The sequence below is a fragment of the Mustela putorius genome, unplaced genomic scaffold (genome assembly GCF_011764305.1).
Source record: "Mustela putorius furo isolate JIRA1106 unplaced genomic scaffold, ASM1176430v1.1 tig00000139_pilon_pilon_pilon, whole genome shotgun sequence".
Lineage (NCBI taxonomy): Eukaryota > Metazoa > Chordata > Mammalia > Carnivora > Mustelidae > Mustela > Mustela putorius.
The window spans coordinates 14,156,279-14,180,426 of NW_025421293.1; the positions used below are offsets into that span (position 1 = coordinate 14,156,279).

General features: G+C 56.3%; 1 protein-coding gene across 9 annotated transcripts in view; it reads left to right on the forward strand.

Annotated features, from left to right (window-relative positions):
• Window positions 1–24,148, forward strand: part of MAD1L1 (mitotic arrest deficient 1 like 1) — a 313,129-nt gene that overhangs the window by 174,153 nt on the left and 114,828 nt on the right. For all 9 annotated transcript variants that reach the window (XM_013047748.2, XM_004776342.3, XM_004776343.3 and 6 more), the window contains one exon: window positions 7,536–7,592. In XM_013047748.2, coding sequence (XP_012903202.1) covers window positions 7,536–7,592 — 57 coding nt within the window. The remainder of the gene's footprint in view (window positions 1–7,535; window positions 7,593–24,148) is intronic.

The following is a 24,148-nucleotide window of genomic DNA, read 5'->3' on the forward strand; positions in this document are numbered from 1 at the left end:
CATTAATGTGGGACATCCCATTGACAGATTTGTGCATCCTTGCATCCCGGTGATAGATCCCACTCAGTCATGGTGTGTGACCCTCTTTTTTTTTTTTTTTTTAATTTATTTATTTGGGACTAAAAACATACACATGTGGAGGGGAGGGGCAGGGGGAGAGGGAGAGAGAGAATCCTAGGCAGACTCTATGCTGAGCATGGAGCCTGACATGGGGCTGTCAGTCCCATGACCTGGAGATCACAACCTGAGCCAAAAATCAAGAGTCAGATGTTCAACCAACAGAGCCACTCGTGCACACACATTGTGACCCTATTAATGTACTGTGGAAAATGGTTTTCTAGTACTTTCTTGAGGATTTTTGCATCTGTGTTCATCAGAATACTGGACTGTGGTTCGGTTTTCTTGTAAGATCTTTGCCTGACTTTGGCATCAGGCTAATGCTGGCCTTGTAAGAATGAGTTTGGAAGTGATCCTTTCTCTGGTTTTTTGGAGGAGTTTGAGAAGAATTGGTAATAATTCTTCTTTAAATGTTTGGCAGAGGGGTGCCTGGGTGGCTCAGTTGGTTAAGCGTCTGCCTTCAACTCAGGTCATGATCCCAGGGTCCTGGGATTGAGTCCCATATCAGGCTCCCTGCTCAGTGGGGAGTCTGCTTCTACATCTCACTCTGCCCCTTCCCCCGGCTCATGCTGGCATGCTCACTCTCTCTGTTGCAAATAAATAAATGAATAAGTCTTTTTTCTTTTATTAAATAGATGTTTGGTAGAATTCACTGGTAAAACCAACTGGTCCTGGGACTTTTATGTGTTGGGAGATTTTTATTACCAATTCAGCCTTCTTACTTGTTACTGGTTTGTTTGGATCTTCTGTTTCTTCCTGGTTTATTCTTCTTTTCTGTCAGGTATCTGTGTGTGTGTGTTTTTTTACTGAGTTTTGCGCAAGTTTTGTCACTTTTATCTTTCCAGAGCAGTTCTTTGTTTCTGTCCTCCTCTATGGATAGTCGTCTCAGCCCGTGATCTGTGGGGTCACAGCGGAGACTCCTGCCCCACACCTTGCTGATGTCCCAGGCCAGTCCTTTGTTTCCTGTCTTGGAGCAGGAACGCGGTGACTTTGGGACTGGCTTCTTTGTGTCTGGCTCCAAATTAAACCTCTGTGACAGTGGTTCTTGAACTTGGTGCATGTCCAAAGGGCGTGAAGGGCTGTGGGTCCCTCCCTATAAGGCTGTGACTCTGGGAGTGTGGGGGTTGAGCTGAAACATTGTCCCTATGGCAAATTCCCAGGTTACCTGACCCCACTGGTCCCCACTCACACTCTGAGAGCCCTGCCCGCTGAACGGGAGGGACCAAGCCCTGCACTGGGTCCGAGGCACACCAGGGAGAGCCTCATGGTGCCTGGGTATGCTCTGTGTATAGAGAGGTGTCGGCCGCTTGAGTCACAGCAGCAGTGGCCTCGGGGTATGGATGTCTCCTTCTGATGGGCTGCACTGCCACCAGGGTCGCCTGACAGAACCCGGGCCCTGGGCTACCATGCAGCCCCGGGAGCATCCTACCGCTGGTATGGCAGCAAGCTTGTCTTATGGCTGCTGTCCATGCAGGGTGGGCTCTTTGGGGCCTCTGCCAGACCAAAACCACGAGTGGGCGTGGGTTGGGGCCAATGACTGGTCGGTGTCTCCTTTTCCCTTCTTCTTGAAGTAGAGAAAAGGCATTTGAAGTAGAGAAAAGGCAGGAAGTCTGAGGCTTCTGTCTCATTCCTTCTGTGCAGCCTGTGACTTCGGCGCACCCTGGACTCCCTGGGCTTGCACCTCCCTGCTCCTCTCTGTAAGGCATGTGGAGACTGTGTTCAGCATCTTCCCCAACCCTATCAGACCGTTCTCCCACTGCCCGTCCCAGCCTGTGGGTCGGCCCCTCTGCTGGGCCTGGGCTCCGCTGCCGGCGGGTGCTGATCCTCTGTCGCGGCTTCTCACCTCCAGATAAAAATAGCCACACAAGGTCTTGGCGCAGCCTCCACCTGTCACATGTGGCGCGTGGGCTTGGAACATGTGTCTGAGCGCAGTGGCCCCCTGCAGGCCTGGCTGGAGGACGCATCTCTGGAACAGGAAGGGCTGTGGGAGCTGCCGGGCTTGATGTGTCTCGTGGGCAGCCTTGTCTGCCTGATACGTGCTCCTGGGCCTGCCGCCTTCTGGGGAGTTCCTGGGCCCTGCACCCAATGTCCCTCTTCCCATGCCGCCTTCATACATCTGCACTCCAGCCAGCCCCACTGCCTTTTGGGCCCGGGTCGGCTAGGGGGTGCTGGAGCTCAGGGCCTAGGCCGCCCGACGCTGTTGCAGGCGCACCTTCAGGATGTGCTCCAGCCTTGCAGCTGTGACGGACCCAGGGGATGGGGACTCCAGCCAGCCTGCTGTTCCCTGTCCCCCAGCCTCCCTTCTGAGCCCCTCTGTAAGCCTCACGCCTGAGAAGTCCCATTACCTCCGTAACCCCCAATGTGCAGGACGAACACCAGCGTGCTGGTCACATACGTCCTTCCCTCCTTTCCCAGTGAGGACACTGGGGTGCGGAGCCAGACTGGATGACAGGAGTGACATCTGAGTCCACATCTGGGGCACACGTGTGTTCCTCCAGCCCTCCACCCAGCCTCCAACACTTGAATGCTGGCTACAGGAAGGAAACAGCCCTTCTTGGGGTCCTGAAACTGTGGTCCACGGGCCTTGCTTGGACTGTAGGAAACCCAGGCAGTGTGACCACTGCCACCCAGCCCCTAGACCTTGTGCGACTGTCTGAGGGCTCCGGGTGCACCTTCTTTCTCTTCTCCTGGGTGTGATCCTGGCTTTCCCTGAGGCCTCAGTGTCTCAGGCGGCGCTGAGAGCCTGCCTGCTGTGAGTGGGACAGATGCCGCAGATGACGCAGCCTGCGCCCAGCCACCTGTGGCTGACGCGTCCGGGAGGTCTGATGGCATTCTCCTGCTCAGGCAGCAGCCTGGCCACAGCAGAAACCTCAAGGGGGAGGCGGGAGTAAGTCCCTGCGGAGGCAGGCTGAATGCTTCGAACAGATGCCATCCTGGCCGGCAACTGCTCTCATCGACAAGTGGCTTTCTGTGTAGACAGGCCACCCGCGGGTAGAACCTGGGCCCGCCTGCTGCCTTGGCCAGGTGCTGCTTCCTGCTCCCAGCTGTTCCCCAGCTGTCCTGGACATGCCCCTCCAGGGGGGTGACACCTGTAGGGACAGTACCGCAGGAAGGAGTGACAAGCTAAGGCCCAGCGGATGGGCTCTCACCAGCGGCCTTGGGGTAGGGGGGGCTGGCAGGTGCCTGACCGCTCCAGTAGGCCCAGGCCCCGTAGGCTCTGCGCCTACATCAGGGCTGGGTGAGCATCTTGCCCACTTCCCAGTCTTCTGGAAAGACTGGTGTGTTAGAACGTTCTGGTGTTGGGTGTGAGCCAGGAGGTGCAGGGATCTTGGGTCCAGGGCATCCACGGGGTTGGGCGGATGAGGCTAGCACACCGCACAGGTCTCCTTGTCTGTGTGGCCTACCTTGACTCAGGCCTGGTCGCTGACTGGGCTGCTTTGTGGTAGCACACTCCAGGGTGGGGGGACACTTGAAGAGGTGCCTGGCACTGGGGGTGGCACATGGGGGCCCTGGACACCTTTCTGACCAGTGTTCCTGCAGGGCTGTCATCTGTCATGGGTGCACTTGGATGGGCCATATTTACTGCTTGGGAGTGTCCCCTGGGCTGTGGCTAGTTCTGTTCAGTCCTGATGCGGCTGCATTGAGCCGTGGCTGCCCACTGTGCTGCCGCGGGGAGCTGCCCGCCTTGCCCTCTTCCTCCTGTCTGCCCACCCGCCCTTTGTCCCTGCTGGAAGCCCGGCTGCTGTGTGACAGGAGTCTCCTCTCCCTCGTCAGCACTGGGACCACAGTGCCCGCTCAGCATGCATATCCTCTCTCGCTGGTCCCCTGTGGCCTCTGTCCCATAATGCATAGACGCAGCCAGTGAAGGCTGCTAGAGTCTGGGTGAGGGTGACCAGTCCTCAGTCCCTTGGGGGCCTCTCTGCTGCCCCTTTCCCCAGCTTCCTCGGCACCAGCTGTTCCATGTGCATGAGCCAGAGGGCACACGCCCCCCCCCCGCCACCCCACACCCATGGGTCTGGCCCTGAGGAGAGTCAGCCCACCCAGCAAGAGGCTTCACCCTATGCTGCCTGCCCCTACCCATCCCATCCCCCGGTCCTGCGGCTCCTCGGCTGTGGGTTTGTGTCAGCACCCCACCCCATGGCCTCCCCAGTCTGAGCCCTCCCACATGCTTGGGGTCCTGGACACAGAGGGCCTCCTATGGGGGCCATAGACAGGTTGTGGGGTGGTGTTTGGCGATGGTGTGCTTCTTGCTCTTAGAAACTTCTGCCTTCATGTAGTAGAATGGACCGTTGCCTCCTCTCTGACTCGTCCTCCAGGGTGCAGGGGCCTGTGTTCCAGCCTCCCTCTTGTCGGGGTGTGACACACACAGTCTGCCACAGTGATCCCTCCCTGCCTGTGGGCACACTTCCCTGTAACTCTGTCCTCTTGGTGGAGCACCTCGGGGGTGGGGGGGGGAGCGCCCTCTGCTCTCCTGTCACCTCTGTGGGACACAGTAGTTGTCAGTGTCTGTCTCATTGAGCATGACAGGTACTCTTGCACTGTGTGGGACCTTTGGCCTGGCCAGAAGGGGGGTGGCAGAGCCTCCTGGCCTCATTCCCTAGGCGGCGTTATTTCTGACAGCTGCCCCGAGGTGGGACTTCCTCGGAGAGGTACAGGCCAACGCTTCATTCCCAAGATGGGATTGACTGTCCTCCAAGTCCCGTTTTTGCCAGCTCTTCTAGTTCCCTGGGATCTCTGCAGCCCTCACGGGTGTCTGTCAAAGTTGTGCCATTTCCGAGCCCCGAGTCATGCAAGGGTTGGAGAAGCACACCACCTGCATCTCTGTCTTGCAGGGACTGGGCTATTGAGCAGGGCACCGAGCATCTTGGATCAGCCTTTGCCTGTTCATCACGGTCTCTGCGCCCCTGCTCGCACGCGTCGGTGCAGAGACCATGGTGACGTGTCTGCACCCATCTGCAGTTCTGGTGGTGGGGCCCTCTGCTGCCCAGACTGCCTCGGTGGTCACCGCTCCATTTCTGTGGCTCGTTTGCCGAGTCTGAGTGCAAGAGCCTGGCTGACACCTGGTGTGCCCATGGGCAGACTCAGCCCTCGCCTTTCCTCCGTTCCTGGCTGACCTCACACTCGAGAGCTGTGTGGGGACGCTGGTGTCCCCACTGGGCACACAGACACACCACAGCCTGTGGGTTAACCCCTTGCCGTGGGGCACTGGGCAGTTTCTGATGGTGGCCACCGCAACACAGCTGGTCATATGTCCCGTGGTTTCCTGTGAACACATTTGTGGGTGGGATCCCTGAGTGAGAGGGGACGCATGTTAGACTTTAGGCAAAACCCAAGTCATGCTGCAGAGTGGTTTCCTAGTTTTAATCCCTGCTGTCTGTCCTGATGGCTGGGATCGCCCAAGTTCTTTGTCTCTGCTGGTGAGATGGGTGTGGGCTGGTGCTTCATGGCAGACCTCAGCTGGCCTGTCCCTGTGCTCGTTGGCACAGGTGCTTTGCCCTCTGGGAAACACCTGTCTTGTGCCCTCTTCTCTGTCGTGTGGTTTTCATTACTGCTCTGTAGCTCTGTCTCTGCTGTTGACCAGGAAGGCGGGGTGGGGTCATCCCCAGCAGGAGCCCACGTGGTGTTGGGGGCAGGTGGCCACACTGCCCAGGGCCTTCCACCTGGGGGGCAGCCTGCATCACTCCCCTCTCCCTGACAAGCCACGCACAGATGCCAGCCTGAAAGAGTGGGAGCTGCTCCCGCTTCCAGGTGGGCCACATCCCAGCTACGCAGAATGGCTTTTATCCTATCCCTGTGAGTGTGCATGTGGCCTCTCCCAGGTGGCCTTGAGTTGCAGCATGATGTTCCCTTGGCTTACTCCTTCAGTTTTCCTTCAGACGTCATGTCCTGCCCACAAGAAGTGGTCTCCACAATGCCTGCCAGCCTCCCTCCCCAGCTCCCCTACTGGCCCACCTGTGCTACCCCCCCACCCCAGCCAGCCCTCCACCCACCCTCCTGACGGCTGTGCCCATCCCTCTGTGCCTGGCCTGAGGTGAGGCCAAAGCAGGTGGGCTCTGGCATGAAGCTTAGCACTCGGGCCTAATGAGCAGTGTTTGGTTTGGGTTTTCGGCTTGGTGTTGTGGCTGGGGGGTTAGCAGACTGCACTGCTGGGGCGGTGATTTCCATCCCGCCTGTGTTCGCTGTGTTATCAGCTCCGCTCCTGGGAGTGTTGGTCACGTGGCCTTGCAAGGTATTGACAAGCGTTCAGGAGCCCTGGCCTCGTTGGCAGGGCTGGCGTGTTGGGAGTGGGTGTGCTTAGGGAGCTTGGTGGGTGCACCCAGATGTCGCGACAAAATGCAGGTCTCCCTCAGCCCGAGGACCCAACACCACCAGCTTCGTTGGCGACCACCTTCCAGCTGCCCTTCTGCAGACCTTGGAAGCTGGGTGCTGGGACCCCACTTGGTGCCCTGAGCATGGAGGCCGTGCATGACCTCTGCATGTCTGTTGCTTGTCGCTCTAGGAAGGACAGCGTGTCCAGTCTGCAGGCTGCTCTGGTCTCTGCTCAGGGTCAGGCTGTTCCTCGTGATGGCACGGACTCTATAGCGGTCACCTCAGCACCTGTGTCCCTGGTGCTTCTGCACAGAGGTGGCTACTGGCATGTAAGATAGTGGCCTCACAATTTGCTTGCTCCATCTGTTTTCACTGTTTTCTGGGAAAGGTATATGACTGCTTCTGTCCCTGCATGGCGTGTCCTAGACTGATGCTGCTCAGGAGGCATCCATGCAGGACCCCTGGCCGGCTGCTCACCATGCTTCTGGCATTGAGTCCAGGGGCACACGGCAGTGATGAGGGCCTGGGAACCCGGCCCTGGGTGCTGGTGGGCAGCCCCGGACTTTAGTCTGCTGCCTGTTTCACGGTGGTGTCGTGGAGACGTAGCATGCCTGCTGCACTGGCCAGGCTGGGAGGGTGGCCACCCCTGAGCTCCTGCCTGCGTTGCTGGGACCTGGCCTGGCCCTGCTGTTGTCCCTGGTCAGGAGCCTCCCTTGCATCTCTGTCCTGGGGTGGGCCAGGCCCCCAGGGAGGATCCTAGAGGCCCGTTTAGGGGACAGTGGCCGGGGGGCGTCAGGGGTTCTCCTGATGTTGGCCCTATTGGAAATGTTACCTCCGTAGCTTCCTCCAGAGTATGAGCTTGGCGGGAGGGCGTGCATTGTACTCCTGGTGCCAGGGGTGGGAGAACTCCATCAGGAGCATTTCTGTGCCCAGGATTGCATTGTTGCTTCCGAGGCTCGGCGGTGGACTTCCCACTGTGTGTCCCAGCACTCCACCCCTGTGTCCGGGCTGCCTCGCAGCCTTCAAGACCTCAGGCAGTGGGGTGGTAGGGGCAGTGGAGAGGGGCAGCGGGAGGTCCACTGACACCTGCTTTCTGTCTTGTCCTGAAGGCTCAGCTGTCACAGGCCCTGGAGGAGCTGGGAGGCCAGAAGCAACGAGCAGACATGGTGAGTCTCTTGGTGGTGGTCTCCATGGCCACAGGGAGCCCGGGGCGTGGGGATCTTCAAGCCTGGGCGCGGAAGGAATCATATCCCTGTCAGGCGCAACCCTGCGGGTCTCTGATGGTCACAAAGTGTCCCCTCGCAGAAATGCAGGAGGGGATGGGACGGGCATGGGGCTTGGAAGCTGGAGCCTGGCCCCCAGGGACTCTGATGTGGGGACTCCAGTGCCCTTTCTGCTCTGCTCCCTGACCTGCTTGACATGGAGCCAATGTGAAAACCCTTGTGATCCCCGCTTGACCCCCATGGCCAGGTGGTCATTCGGTAGTACCCTGGCTCTGGGCCCATGGCAACACCACCTCATAGGGTGTGCAGACAGACACCCGCCTGGCCCTGCAGCCCGCTTTGCCCTGTTGAGCACTAGGTGTGCTTCTTGGCCGGGTGGCCTTGTGGCTGTATGCTACCTTCTTGGACCACGTTCCCCCAGGTGGGCCGTGTGTGGGGCTGGGTGGGCTGTGGGCCGGCACCACTGGCCCTGGCCTGGGTGCCCCACACCGAGAGAGACTTCCTTACCACCATCGGGGGACAGACAGCATTGCTTTTAAGGCATCTTTGTCTCATACGAGCTGCAGGCCCTGCCTCCTGCTCTGGCCCATGGTCTGCTCTCTGTGGGGACCCAGCCAGCAGATTCACAGGGAGGCCACAGGACACATGTGAGGTGCTGTGGGGGCAGCTCTGTCCCAGGCCACACACCAACTAGTTGGGGTTGGGGCGGGCTCAGGGACTCACTGGGGTTCCTGGTGTGCAGTCGTCATTTGTCAGCTCCTGACCTTGAGCAGGTTGCCTTTACCTGCAACACAGGAGTGGCCCACAGGTTGACATGTCCAGTCCTTGGGGATGTTTCATCCGTCCTACAGCCGCCCCCACCACCTCAGGCTATCCAAGTGTGTCTTATTGCCGCTGCCACTGTCTCCATAGTGGAGGGCGGGGCCAAGCTGACCTGAAACCTGCCCCCTTGTGAGGCAGGGGCCTGGGGATGAGAGGGGATGAGGCCCAGGCTCCAGAACCCGGGAGCCTGAGGCTGACTGTGCTCAGAGCCCCTAACTGGCGGGATGTATGGTGGGCATCGGTCAGACTGGCCATGCCAAAGGTAGACACAGTTTAGTTAGAGTGTGAGGCCAGAGGTCAAGGATGGCAGGATGGCCTCGACAGTGGGTAGGGGAGTCCCCCGTGGGATGGGAAGATTGGGGAGGGCAAGCCAGGAGATAAGCATGGGGGTCTGAGATGCTGTAGGATGTTGGGTGCCTAGGCCTGGGGTGTGAGCTCCCACATTGAAGCTCTCGAGACTCCTGGCAGTCAACCTAGCCAGGAAGGCAGAGCCTGAGGTTTGAGCCCTGTCAGGCTGCTCCAGTACTGGGACATGCGGCCCCACCTGCCAGGAGCAGGGAGGCAGTCCCGCAGCACCGTCCTGATGCCGCGCACTTGCTCTTTGATCTGTAAGTCAGCCCGCTCTTTTTGCCATGAGGGCCCGAGGGCACATCTGGTCCCTGCAGTGTCTGAGTTCTCCGCAGGGGCAGTCACTGTTGACCGAGGGGAACCACCATGCTCCGTGTAGAGGCTTTGCCCTTGTCTGGCAGGGCCCGGCAGGGGTGCTTGCCTCCGGTGAGCCTGGGGTAGGAAAACAGCACGGCCTAGCTCGCATGTGTGTGCATGACTAACAGACTGTGGGTGGGGGACAAGCCTGGGCTGCAGTTCGGCCTGCCTGGTTTCTAGACCTGCGGGGTGGGGGTGGGGGGAAGAAAGCCAGGGGGAGACCCTGATTTATGGGTCAACATGCATCATCCCCTCGGCTTTGATCTGAAGGGAAATGTGCCCGAGGGCATGTGTCCATGCCGTGCACACAGGCAGGCGGAATAAAGATGGAGCCGTGCCGAGCGCAGGCCCAGCCCTCCTTCCCTGGCTCCTCGGGGTTTGGAAAGGGCAGGAGCTCCCACAGCGGGGCCACAGGGTCCGCTGCGTCTCGTCATGGGGATACCCGAGGGACGTGGGGCTGGAGGGCAGCTTTCCCACCTGTGTGTTCCCTTGTTCTCTGCCCATGAAGTTTCTTTTCATTGTGTAAAGCTCCCTTGAGCCCTGATGTACTGAAGCCCGGTTCCACCTCTAGACCGATTATACTGGAACTCGTGAGGTGGAGGACCCACTTCTGCCCAGGTGCTACTGATGTCAGCCAGGGCGGGCGGCGCTCTAGACCTGGCGCCCCTGCCTCCTCTCAGGGGCCCCTCCCCAGCGCTGCGGGGCCTTTGGGGAACACGTTCATTGGGGAGCTTTGGGCGAAACGTCCCCGTGGCTCCAGCCCCGCAGAGCTGGGCAGGCAGGTGGGGACCCGGCTCTTCCCCCAGTGCGCTCCCGGCTGGAGCCTGGAGGCGCCAGTGCTTGGTACACATAGGCGGGAGGTCTCAGGGATGCTAGCTCCTTTAGATCTGGGCTGTGGCTGGCAGCTGCCTTCTGATTGTCACATCTTGAGCTTGTGTCCCACTTGTTTCTCTTCTCTCTCTGCTTCCCGATTAGCAGCAGCACCCAGTGGAGTATAGCAGGCCTCCCTCAGAGGCCCCTGGGCCCTCCTCTTCCTCCATCCTCCCTGGCGGCACCTCTGCGTTCTGAGGCAGTGAGCCCAGGTGGGCCCCTAGCCCATGAGGAAGTAGGTCCAGCCCTGCTTGGAAACCCTATTTGGTGTGGCAGTTCGAAGCAGGGTCCATGGCCAGAGCTCCCTGTGACATGGGGACCAAGCCACTGTGGGTCTCACTCTGTGGCCCTCAGCCTGTTTTGGGGACAGTGGTGGCAATGGGTGTGATGGAGGGCACCTCTCATCACAGGAAGATGTGCCTCCCAGCCTCTGTCCAGGTGGGTTGGGGACGGCCTGGTTCCTGTGCCACCTGTCCCAGCCTGATGTCTCTGGGTCCTAAGTTGATTAACTATTTAGGAAAGGGGAGAAAAAAGAATATAAACATCTGTAGCTAATTGCAGATGACAAGACAAAGACAGTTTGCCTTTCTGTTATTAATTAGCAAATGTATGCTAATTAGGAAGCATGGCAGAATTCAGTCTTTTCTCTTTAAATGCAATTAATATCACAAGAAAAGATGTCCTGGGCCATAGTTGTATCGTTAACATCCCTCACCCTAATTAGACATGGCCAGGGGTGGCTGGAGAAATGAGCTTTTTGATTATAACTATGAAAATCCCTCTAATATTTTATGTACTCCAGGGAGCAGGAAGTGAAGATTTCTTTTTCGATTTAAGGGGAATGACACCCCTCACGACTCTGGGTAATGATGCTGTCATCTGCCTTGAGTACCGTGTCCCCTTCTGGCTCCTGTGGGCTTGCACTGGCCAGCGCAGGCCCGTGGCGGATCAGCCAGGAAGGGCTCTGGCGGGAGAAGTTCCATCCATGCACTGGTTGCAACAGATGCTCCTGGAGTGTGCATGGTGTGGCCACATCCCAGCAGGGCAGGCCCGTTGTCCTGGGCTGAGGAGCGTCTGTGAGGCCGCAGCCCTCGGCTTCCATGCGTCCTCTCCCAGCCTGCGGCTTCCATCCCAGAGCGCCAGCTGCGGCTCCGAGGGGCTGGTGCGCAGATGGTCGGAGATACTGGTGAGCGGCGATTTTCAGCTCTGCAGAGGGGCTGTGCACCCTAGCGTGTGCCTTGCTGATGGGTGTGGAACCGTGAGAGCAGTGGGGGGTGCTGGGAAAGCCAGGAGGAGTTGTGTGCACTCCCATTGTTCAGTGCTGGGAGCCAGCATCCGTATGTGCCTGCCGCCCGAGAACCAGGCCTTATCGCAGCCTCCCAGCGTTGCCAGCTGCCTTCCGGAAAATTATTACAAGAATCTCCTGGTTCTGTGACTGACAGTGACTCGTTTCTCGTCCCGGATCCATCCTGCCACGCGACCAAGCCCAGGTTGGAAGATTACCCCGCCCCCACCAGAGAACTTCATCTGTGGTGGGGGAGTCACACAGGCTCATGGGGGACGTCATGCAGGGACCCAGGGCTGGTGGCAGCCTCGGATTTTGGCCAGCCTGTTCCCTCGCAGGGTTCTGCACACATAGAACAGTGTCTGAGTGTGCCACCTGCTGCTGAAACCCAGCATGCTGGCTGTGTGCCTGGCTGTCCTGTAGGCTCGGGGTAGCCAGTGCGGGAGGTGGGCCTTCCCTGAAGGTAGCAGGGCTGCTAGCCGGCTGGTGGCCCTGAGTGGTAGTGCTGCCTTGTCCATACCCAAGGTGTCTTCAGGTGCCCAGTGCCCAGCATGGAGTGAGCACTCGACATGCAGTGGGGTTGACGTGGGGTGGGCATCTGCAGGCTGGTTGGTTCTTGAGTGCCCCGAATACCCACGGTGAGGGTTCAGTGTATTACTGCACACTCCCCTGGTGTGATGGGGAGCCGGGCACTGTTCCAAGAGCTTTGCACACGTCCACTCTCGGAGCCCTGCTAGGTGGCCCTGTTGTCACACCCCCTTACTCAGCAGGAGGCAGAGGCCTGGGTCCCAGTGAGTTCCAGCTCTAGTGGCTTTGCTGTCGGCACACACCTCTGCCTGGGCCTTCAGCACTCCCAAGTGTGTGGGAAGGTCCCTTGTGTTCCTGCCTGCACCGACCCATGTGAGTACAGGCCATGTGGTCAGCGTCCCCATCTGGGAAGTGTCCGATGCCCAGAGCTTCGTGTGCCTTCCAGAATGGCTCTGCTGAGTGCTGGCCCCCAGGGAAAAGTGCCTGGGGTGGCTCTTTGGGAGCCAGGAAGCCATTTGTAGGGATGGAGGGAGAAGGGCTTGATGAAGTATATGCAGAAGTTAGCATCGAGCTGACCTGCAGTGTACAGGGCTGCCCCTGAGAACAGAGTCCCCAGCAGGCGCCTAGGGCTGGAGGGTTCCGGGTAATCGAGGGACATGAGCTGGTTTCCAGCTGCTGTCCCTTGATGGCTGCCCTCGGGCACGGCTCATGAAAGCATGGTGCTGGCTACCCTTGCCGCACTGGCTCATCTGTCCTCCGAGCCCCAGCATGTGGGAGTCTAGAGTCCAGCCCTGGGTCCCTTCCTCCTCGAGGTGCTCCCCGTTGGACGCTGGCAAAGGCCAGTCTGGGGCTCTCTGCCTTTGGCCACGATGGTCCCGCATCTTAAGATGTAGCTCCTAAGGGAGAGATGGGGTCGCATGCTGGGGACTGGACAGCTCTGCATGCTGGTGGTAAAAAGGTCGGATTCGGCGACTGTTTCCTCAACAGGATACTTCGCGGTGGCCGTTTGGACTTTCCACGCCTTTCTACATGCGTGTGTTCACTGAGGGCCCTGCCGTCCTCTGTGCACTGCTTCCCTCACCCTTCTGTGTCTCCCCATGCTGTTTCTGCCTCTCGGAATGTGCTCCTGTCTCATGGGCCTGAGTTTTCCCTCAGCATCGAGCTAAACATCCTCTGCCTCCCCCAATTGCCAATTCATAGGACATGTTGCCCTCCCATTCCGCGCTCATTGTGGGCACAGGATAGTCATCACAGCCGTCATCCTCACTGTGGCCCTGCTTGGGATCATGCTGTGGCCACCGAGTACAGAGCACTCGCATGTGCTGGACCCATGCTCACTGTTGTACTGGACCGTGTCTTGGAGTCCTCGCTGCAGACCCTCCTATGACCTGGCCATGACCCGGCAGGGGGACAGATGCAGTGAGTGGCTGGGTTGGCGGCAGGCCGGTGGGCACTGTGGAGCTGGTCCACGCCAACTGTTTTTCGTGGACAGCACCGTCCTGCAGGGCCAAGCCTGGGACTTGGGCTTAAAGTACCGAGTGACTAGAGGCGGACTCGGAAGCATCCTGTGCTGCTGGGCCTCTCGCCTGGGGTGGAGACTTTTTGGTTTTGCCAGGTTTGCAAGGACCTAACAAGAAGTTGGTGATTTATTACCTTAAAAAGATCTGTTTACGTCTTAGGGACACTGTCCTGAGAAGATGGCTTCTTAGTCTAGGAAATAAATGTCTAATGGTATAATTTCTGGTTCTTAATTGGATCTCTACACAAAAGGAGAAGAAAGCTCCCCAGTGTGGAGGGAGCACTTTGGTTTGTTCCTGTCTGGAACAGAGGAACGTGCAGTTCCCAGAGCTGTAGCATGTTGAGTGACTGGCAAGGCCTGACCTCTCCAAGTTTTCTGTCCCGGCTGAACTTAGCTCGTCAGGTCAGAGGAATCCTGCCATCTTGTGCTCGTAGACTCTGCAATACTGGCCTCCCATCCGTGATACCGGCCGTGGCTCAGTCCCCACGGTTTTCACGCCTTCACTGGAGCTTGGTCCCTTGTTTCCATGCGTCTTACACGCTTCTTGTTAGGCCTCTCCCCAGGTGTTTGATCATTTCCATTTTTCTCACGTTGCTCTCAGCCCTGGCTGACAGCCCCATGCTCACCGCAAGCCTTCGGGGCCTCTCCCGGGGCTGAGGGGCTGAGAGAAGGCAGGCACTCCAGATGAGGAGATGGAATCCTCCCACAGGCCCCAGCCTACACAGTTGAGACACAGTGAGAATCTGGAACAGCCACAGATCGAAATTGGTTAATTTATCTTTAAAAACCATGGGGTTCCTTCCAGGGGAAGGGAAATTCTCCACAGTAGACCTTGTCCTGCTTGCCCCATTCTAAGGACAGTGTTTCTTTTTCCTCTAAATGTCTCACGTCTCTACAGTGACCCTCTCTGGCCTAGCTCCTTCTCAACTACCAGGTCTTACCATGTCCATGCTACGTCATTTTGCTGCTTACCGTTTTATCAAATCCGCTGTGGTTCCCCTCCCACACGTCCGCTGCGTGCCCTGCCGTTGTGTTCGGGAGGAGTTGGATCAGATGTGGTCCTGGCCATAGTGCCCACGGTCCTCTGCAGGGGCTCACCTGGCCTGGATTCTGCCCGCCAGGGTCTGGTGGCTGCTTCCTTTGGCCCTCGGCCCAAGGGGGAGGCTCGTGTGGTAGCCATGGCCACCCTGCTCCTCTGGAGTCAGGCTTTTCCTGCTGCCTCCCCAATTGGGAAGCGTGGGAACGTGGGTGTCCTGGTGCCCCTACGTGAGCTCCCTGAGGAAGAGCTAAGCTGGGGCATTCAGCAGCATCCATGACATCACCTGTGGAGACATGAAGGGCCCAGAGTCCTCAGAGCTGTGCCACATTTTCTGGAGAGGGGGTTTCCATTCTCATGGGGTTTTCCTGGACTTTCTGACAGTCTCGCTCCTGGTGTTAACAGCCACTCTCCTGCAGGGGGCGGCCTCACTGGAACCCTCTAGCAGCACCTGGATGCCTCCTTCTACATGTTCCTGGGGATAGGTGTCTCCCTCTGTGGAGCTGGGCCTGGGGCAGCAGAACCTTCTCTAGGGACCCAGGTGGACGTGAGCTGCCTGTGCTGCCTCTTGATCTGGACAGTGTTTGTCTTCGTTTCTGGTTGTTTTTTTCCAGCTGAAACACTGGGTTTCTCCAAGTTGTTCTCTGGGGCCTTTCTGTCTTCTCTCACCATGTTCCTGTCACCTGCTGCCAGCCTGCCCTGGCCAGTGTCTCTGGCCCTGAGAGTAATGGCCCCTGGGGCGCTGTCCAGCCTGCCCGCTGGGTCCTCTTTCTTATCAGGTATGCCAGTGTGGGGGGCAGCTCCTGGAGGGTGGGCACTGTGCTTGCACGTGCTCTCCACCTTGGCTGCTTTGTCTGAGGTGTAGGCAGGCATGTACCAGCCTGGGTGACCAGCTGTGCTCATGAGGAAATGCCCAGGAGAGCCTCCGGAGACTGCCTGTGGCCTCTGGCCTGTCATATCAGGTGTGTCCCTCTGGAAGGGATGGAACATGATGAGGGCATTCTGTTTCGGCCCCCTCGCCCCTCCCCAGGAAGCAGCAGCCACCACAGGGACCTTTCTGGATGCATGATGGGCCAGAGTTGAGCAGAAAAATGACCTTTGACCAGGATTCCCACTCTGACCTCAGCGTTGTCTCTTCTCTGGGACATCTGAGTCACTTACCCTGACTGGGCTCTGGGGAGAAGCCCGGTTTGAATCCTGAGACGCAGCAGGCCTTGGCTCCGTCAGTACCACCTATGGTCCTTGGCCCAGGGGGGCCCTTGTGTGTCCTGGGAGCAACTGATGGAACAGATAAGGGGTTCGATCATCCTTCCTCTGGCGCTCCCCAGCGCTGGGTTCCTTTGGATCGTGTCAAGGGAGAGGCATCTCCTGTTGGTTGTGGCCTCATGAAACCGGGTAAGGCCCTTGGGATCAAACTGTGTATCCTCCCAAATTAAACTGAAATACACAGTCTCTATTTAAAGGTTATACTGTACTAGCGAGCCAGCCTTGAGTACCATTAGTATTAAAGTTTAATGATGCTTTGGAGCTGTGAGTGAGCCTGGCAGGCCAGGCCTCCTTGCAAGGAGGGAGGGACTTTGTCACCAGAGGAAACAGGCAAGTCAGAGGCTGGTCCACGCTGACCCTGGTATGCTGCCGTGGAGGTCTGTGCCCGGCGCTTGGGCCGCTCTGGCACTCCGCTCTCATCTGCTTCTGCTCAGGGTCCAGACCCCAGAGAGCTCCACCTGAAAGTGTTCATCTGTCCCCCACCCTCTGGGTCTCACACTTGGAGGTGAGTTCTGTATATGAGACTCCACTGTGGGGGCTCTGCAGCCGGACTACGGGAAGAAAGGGAGACAGATTACTAGCATCAGGAATGAGAGAGGGGGCAGGAACGCTTGTCACTGTCCTGGTGGGTATGAGGTGCATGTCGCTGTAGTTTTGGTTTGCGTTTTCCTGATGGCTAGTGATGTGGATGGAGCATTTCCTCACATACCTGTTGGCCATTTGTATATTTTCTTTGGAGAAATGTGCTTTCAGATCCTTTATCCATTTTTGAGTTTTTAAAATCTTTTTATTGAGTTGCAAGACTTCTCTAGGGGTTCTTTATAAATTATAGATACTGGGTCCTCATCAGATAAGTAATTTGTGGGTTGTTTCCTCTAGAGAATGTCTTTTGGTGTGCACATGGTTTTGCCTTTTGTACATTTTGTCTTTTTTTTAAATTTTGTCATTTGGTGTTTTTGGTGTCATATCTAAGAAATTGTTACCACATCCAGGGTCGTAAAAGTTTTACTCCTGTGTTTCCTTCTAGGAGTTTTGTGGTTTTAGCTCTTACACTTAGGTGTGAGGTAGGGGTCCACCTTCCTTCTTTTGCCTGTGGACATCCAGTGGTCACGGCAGCATCTGTTCAAGGGCTGTTGTCTCCCTACAGAAAGTGTCAGTACCCTTGTTGATGATCATTTGACCGTAGATGCTTGGCTTTATTTCTGAATTTCTGTTTGGGTCCCTTGGTATGTGTGTCGGCCCTTCATCAACACCGTGCTGTTTTGGTTACTATCAATCACATTGTGGTAAGTTTTGAAAGTAGTAAATGTGAATCTTCCAACTTTCTACTTTTTCAAATTGATCTTGGCTGTTGGGGTCTTTGTAATTCCATATCAATTTTGGTATCAGTTTCCCCATTTATGCAAAAAACACTGAGGATTTTGACAGGAGTTGCATTGAATCTACGGATCACTTTGAGGAAGATTGCTGTCTTGGACCACATTAAGTCTTTCAACCCATGAACACAGAATGTCTTCCTATTTATTCAGGCTTACTCTCTTCTGTTTTAGCAGTGTTTTATAGTTTTCAGTGTGTATGTACTCCCTCCTTGGTTACACTTACAAGTTTTTTATTCTCTTTGATGCTCTTGTGAATGGAATTGGTTTCTTTGTTGATTGTTCACTGCTGGTATTCAGACAAGCTGCCAATGTTTGTGTGTTGGTCTTGTTTCCTGCCGCTTTGCCAAATTCTTTTAACTCCAGCAGTTTTTGTGAATTCTGTAGGATTTTCAATTTATGAGATCATGTCATCTGTGAGTAGAGATAGCTTTACTGCTTCCTTTCCAATTGGAGGTCTTTTGTTTCTTGTTCTTGCCTAACGGCTCCCACTGGAACTCCAGTGCCATGTCGAATAGCAGTGCTGGAAGTAGGCATCCTTGTTTTGTTCTTGATCTTAGGGGGAAGCTGTGCGTCCTTTCCCACAGAGGATGATGTGAGCCGTGGGTGTCAGTGAATGCCCTTTATTGGCTTGGGGAAGTTCCCTTCTACTCCTACTTGATTGAATATTTTATAATGAAAGGGTGTTGGATTTTTGTCAAGTGCTTTTTCTGCCTCAGTTGTGATGATAGTTTTTTTCCCCTTCGTTCTGTTAACGTGGTACAGTGCATTAATTGGTTTTTGTATGTCGAGCCATTCTTGCATTCCTGGTAGAAAGCCCACTTGGTCATGGTGTGTGAACCTTTCAGGTGCCACCAGTGGGGCTAGCTGCTGGTTTGTTGAGGTTTTATATGCCTGGGTTCCTAAGGGCTCTTGGTCTTAGTTTCCTTTTCATGTGGTGCCTTCTCTGGGTGTAGTTTTGGGGTTATGCTGCCCTCATAAAGGAAACTGAGAAGCATTCCTCCTCTTTAACTGCTTGGAAGAATTTGGAAATTCTGTGCTAATTTTCTTACATGATTGGTAGCATTCTCCAGTGAAGCCATCTGGTCCTGGGCATGTCTTTGGTACTCATTGAGCTTCCTTACTTGTCATGGGTCTGTTTAGATTTTCTACTTCTTCTAGAGTCAGTTTTGGTGTTTGTGCATTTCCAGGAGTTGGTCTGACTTGTCCAGGTGGCCTGTTGGTGGACAGCTGCTCCAGGACACTCTGAACATCCTTCTTACTTGCTAAGGTCAGCAGCAGTGACTCTGCTCCCTTTTATGCCATTGGCAGATGGGCCCTTATCTCTCCCTCCGTCAGTCTAGCTAATGTTTGACAGTTTGTTCAGCTTCACTTCTCGGTTGCCATGATTTTTCTTTTCCATGGAGGGGTTTTTTCATTGACTTGGACTTGCCTTGTTTCTGTCGACCTTCTCATGTAACTCACCTGTTCTCTCTACTTTCCAGTGGTTTCTTCATCCCTGAGGGGAGTGGTTTGATTATGGTGTGCCTTGCTGCACTTTGCTGTGTCACCTGTGTTTGGGCTTTCTGCGCTTCTGAGCTCCATGGACTTACTGTCCTCATCCTTTGTGAGTGTCTAGTTACCCACAGTTGGGGGTGTTGGGACTAGTGCCCCAGGCCACATGTGCTCTTCTCCTTTCTGAAAATTGTCCCACTCTCTGTCTCGTTGTGTATCGTTCCTGTGGCTGTGTTTCCAGCCTCCCTGACCTAATCTTACAGCACAGTGATCTGTGCATTTTTATTTTCAGTGTTGCTGTTTACGTTTCTACAAAGTTTGCCTCGGTCTTCCTTTTTCCCCGTGTGTCTCTATTTGATGTTTGAAAGTATAGCATTCAGTTATGTGGACTGTTTCAAAGTCATTCTGTGCTCATTCTAACACCTGCATTGGGTGGATGCCAGAGACCCATGTGAGCTTTGTTCAGGGAGGCAGCAAGGCTCCTTAGAAGTGGTCCAATCTGCCGGGTGGCATCTTGATGACATTCTGGGGTGCTCTGGGTCAGCGCTAGTTCTGGGGCCAATTATCACCAGGCCTGGGCCTCGGCCTTCTGGGGTGCTCTGCTGGGTGCCCTATGAGTGAGGGGCTTTGGAGTCTGGCTGGACGGAACAGGTGCTCTTCCCTCTCATCCCTTCTCCTGGTTTAGTCTTCAGTCCGGAGGTTTTTCCTGTCCTGCATCTGCCTATCAGGGTTGTGCCGTGTACTTGTGGGGGACCCTGCATGGCGCCCTGCTCCATGGAGTCTGGCTGCCACTGTCACCCCGTGCTCCTCACTCTGCCTCCTCAGCAGGGATAGCAGGCTGGGACAGCCAGCAGGCCTGCCTCATGCTTTCCAGCCTTCCAGTCTTCCAGAGACGGCGCTGACGGTAGAAGCCTCTGGCCCAGCTCTTCCCTCTAGCTTGTTGTACACCTGGCCTCACTTAAGAGCACTGGGCATTTTTTCCAGAAGGTGCCAGGGCGTATGTCATTGATTCAGAGTCTTCTGTGAACACAGATTTGCAGAAAATCACACTTGATGTACTGAGTACTTCCTGATACCAGGGCCTTTGCCCGATTGTCCGGGGCTAGGGTCAACATAGGCCTGTTCCCTGGCCTGGTCAGGGCTCCTTCCCGCCCCTGTGGCTGTGTGGATGGGACCTCAGTCTGTAGTCTGTGGCCCCAGTTCCCATCCTGGCTTCGGGTGCTGAGTATCCCATGGACTCCGCCCAGCGTCCCCACCAGGGTGGAGACGGGAGTACTGGTGGGAGCTCTGCCTGGGGCACCCCAAGCAGATCTGCCCTCAGAGGGCTTGGGAAGTGAGTCCTGGTGTGGAATCTTTGGGTAAATAGTAGGTTTCTGATCCCTTTTGGGAGGCCAGCCAGCCTTTGTTGTATTAATCTCCGGCTTGTAGAGGGGATTTTCACTTGTGTATGAATATTCCATTAATCTCTGCAGACTGATGGGAGGACGAGTAGTAACTTTGAGAAGTGGTGGGGCCTCCTGAGCCGTGACCTACTCCATAGACCTTGTCCTGTCCTGTGTCCTCCTGTCCTGTGCACACCACACTCTCACCCTGCTGCTCCCCTTCTTCCCACGTCAGACAGATGGGAATTGGCGGGCGGTTGGTGGTCTGGAGTTCTGACCACACAGGGTCCACATGGATGTCTGGGGTGGCTCCAGCTGGTGCTTGCCTCCCTGACTTGAGCGAGTGGGGTCCCCGATGTGAGGATCTCAGTGGTTGATCGCTCATGTGTCCATGTTCTCCATGCTTCTGTGCCTTTGCCCCCACTGTTCCCGCATCTCTTTTCCACCCGGGACAGTCCTTGTCCTTGAAGCTGCGCATGTCTGTGTCCAGCTGCATCCGAGGTGACAGTGTGGTTTCTCAGCAGGCACATCTTTCTGCCTGCGTAGACTTGGCTAATGTTCAGTATCAGATGTCGTACTGAGACCTTCCTGCCAGAGGTGGAGGGTTAGGGCCTAGCCAGGGCTCTCGCCCCTTTGCAGGTGTTTGCAAAGATGCCCTGATGTGTGGGCACCGGGGCCCCTGAGGAGGCACAGCCCCCTGGGAGGCATGTGGGAAGTGTCCAGGGACCCCAGGCCCCCAGATCCTGGCTGTGGGTTGGCTGGCAGAAGTCCCAAGGGCAGCATTTCCTGGTGCTCTTCGCTGTCTGCGCATGTCTGCCCAAGAAGTGCGAGACTTTCCTGGGGGCCCATTGAACCAGTGCCTTCCCTGTGGTCTGGAGTCAGGACTGAGAGTTCCAGGCAACCCCGAATTCATTCAGCAATAGGGTGAGGACCAGGTTCATGCTCTGGCCCCTGTGAGGACCTGGAGGTTGGTGTAGGACCTGGTGGGAGCAGCCTCTCCAGAACTCAGCATTCCTGGGGCAGAAAGCCAGAGGGACAGTAAGGACCTGTGGTTGGGGCACGTGCTGTGTGTGAACCGCTGGCTGCGGTTGGCCGTTGCAAATAAAGGCTCGACTGGGTGGCCTGTCCTTTGGTGGATGCTGGCCTGGGCTCTGAGCCAATAAATGGGTATTTTTAGTGGTTCCGTACTGTTTGAGTTAGTGGTGTGTGCACGTGGTGTGAAGTGAGGTTCTGGAAAGAAGGCAAGATGGTAATGCTCAGCCGTCTTCCCACCCAGTAGGCCTTTGTGCTGGAGGCTGCTGGTGTCCCCAGAATCTTGTGTGCAGGCTGGGAGGTTCTGCGCTGCCTGACTTCCTCCTCGGGCAGCCTCAGAGGGGAGCCGTCAAGTCTTGGGCAGTTCATGGCCTTGGCATCAGGGTGAGTGGTAGCCTCTGTTTCCCTCATCGTTGGAGCCAGGGAGGCTGGGGGTAGAGGGTCCTTTGGCCAGGCCCAGGGCAACTGGTGCCTGACCCTCTGCAGGGCTGCCTCCCTGGTCCCCATGCGTGTTCGGCTTCGGGTTTGGCATGAAAGTGGCGGGGATGTCAGACCACCTTGGCTTTGGAGGAAGGTTGACCTCTTTGGCCTCAGCGTGCTTGGCTAGGCAGCGAGAAGCAGCAGCCTCCAGGGGGGCCGTGGGCGGGGCTGGCACATCTGACTTCCCCAGGGGCACCCCCCGTTTGTGAGCACAGTCTGCCAGTAGCTGGGTTCCCTGGGCGTTAGAGTTGTTTGGAGCAGGCGCTGCTGGTAATTATGCCTGTTAATTTGAGAGTGAGCCCAAGAAAGGAATATAAATTTGCGTATTAACTTCAGAGGTTGGAAAGGCAGAGCAACGTCTCTCTGGGACACACATGTGGAGATGAAGCAGGGAGCTTTGCGGAGGGGCTCCCGTGGGCCGTTGTGAGCCCAGGACCTCATCCAGGCTGTGCCTGGCTTATTGAGCTGAGCCTTATCACTCATGCTGCCTCGGTCCATGTGTTGTGTCTACAGACAGCCCCTCTGAGGGTCCTCCCTTCCGAGCTGACCTGGGAGCTGGCCGTGGTCCTGGAATGATTCTCAGAGCAGCCCTCGTGGTTTTGTCATTTAGCAAGTCTCTCAGAAGATGCAATCCAATTAGTCCTCTGTTCTTTTTTTTTCTAAACCAACTCCAGATACAGATTTTTCTCAGTCAAGTATGAAATAGGTAGTTGCAGACGGCAATATTAATGCATTTCCAATTTTCACTTCTTCCAGTGCCAACTCCTAGCAGCGTGGCTTCTCCTGTGCCTCCGAGCGAGCCAGGGCCGGGCCTGAGGGTGGAGGAGGGAGGTGCTGAGGGTAGGCACTGGGCGCCCTTCAGAGGAGTGGCCATGTGGCACCATGGGGACGGGACTCCAGCTCTGGCGTGTGCCAGGCCCTAGAATGGGCACTTTCCTCTCGGTCTTCTCGCTTCCTGCTCAGACTTCAGGAATAGGAGGTTCTGTCCCCACTTTACAGATAAGAACATTGAGGTTCAGCCTGTATGTGAACAAGCCCAAGGGCTCCTGCACAGTGTAGCATGAACCCCCCAGAAGAGGGGACCGGGAGAGAGGCTCACATCTCTCCTCCCATGCCCCTTTCAAACCCAACTGGTTTCCTTCCTTTTAAATGCCGATGCGTTTAAGTAGTTTCTGAAATTGGGTGTCTGGTGGGTAAAGAAGTTCTGGGTCTCTCTCCCTCCTGGATGGCGTGCTTCCTTGCGTCTTTACCTAGGATCCACCCCCTCCCCTGTGTTGTCCTGGTGGGGCCTGGCCCGTCCACGTTCCCACGGCTGCGCTGCTCTGGACCACGCACACAAGGGACACGCCAAGCCTGGGCGTGTACTGGTCAGCCATGTGCCCTGGGCCCCTTCCCGTTGGCCTGGCCTGCCTCCTGCACTCTGGCTGAGCTGGGAATCAGGTAAAGAGGTGACGGCAGTGTGTCCACCTTCAGGGGTTCCCGGGCCTGTGGGAAAGGAGAGTCACACACTGGAAGTGAACGGCTCAGCAGCGCATAGGGGCCGGCACTCCCCTCTCGGGAGGACTGGTGGGGAAGGTAGCCTTTGAGGTTGGTGTGGATGGTAGCAGGGGACTGACTGGCAGACAGATACCATGTGTCTTGTGTGCCGGCCACCATCCCGGGATGGGGAGCTAGGGCGGGGCAGACTTTCCCAGGGCTGAGGCAGTTCCTCGTGGGCCTTAGCACATGTGGCCTGTAGCCCTCGGAGTTCTGTCGTGTTGGGCCCCGGCAGGGTGGGAGAGGGTGAAGTGGAAAGCCTATTAGTTAGGAGTCAAGCTTACAAGTGAAAAGGGCCTGTTTGGCCTCAAACACTGTGGCATAAGTCAGCAGTTCTTCCTCCTTTCCTGGAAATTGTCCAAAAGTACCGAGAAGAATAAAAGCCAAAAAAGGCAAACCTAAATTTGGGCCAAACAGAACTTCAGCTAAAACCCAAGCCCCTAACGGGAGGGAGCTGGCTCACAGCGGAGGTGGTGGTGGGGCGTGGGAGACGGAGCCCCGCAGTGAAGCTACTCAGAGAGAACGCTTCTGGAAGGAGCAGCCCCGTGGACCAGTTCCGCCGCCGGGGCACGGCCGCAGCGGGAGATGGAGATGAGAGCTTTTGGCTTCCCCTCTTGAGAGAGAAGTCGGGAGGGTGCATGGGACTTGGAGCCACCTGGTCAGATTGGGAAGAAGAGAAGGCACCCTGTCCTTTCTGCAGTGTGGCCCTTTTGCACAAAGCTGGATTGAATGAAAATCACCTTCACCAATGAGTAATAAAGGCAACATCACACAGTTTTGTAAAACCCAAACGTTTTGTAGAAAAGCAATAACAGAAAAAAAATTTCACAGAAAAAATTAACAACCCGACCTTGAGCAGGCGAAAATTGTGAACATTTTGCAGGAATCCGGGAGTGTCTGTGGGGCCGAAGCAGAGGCTTAGCTGGGCTGGCAGGCCTGAGGGCCGGGGTGCGTGTCTACAAGGAGCGGCGGCCACAGCTGAACCCACAGGCCTGGAAGACTGAGACCAGCATAGGGAGGTCAGGAAATAGGGGCAGGCAATTGCTGTGGGTTCTGTAAACACGGAGTTCATGTGTTTCATGGAAATTCTCTGGAAGGGAGCAGACAGGAGCGGTCATGGTAGTGATAGTGTTCCCACCATGGTAGCTGAAGGTTAAAGCATTTGAAA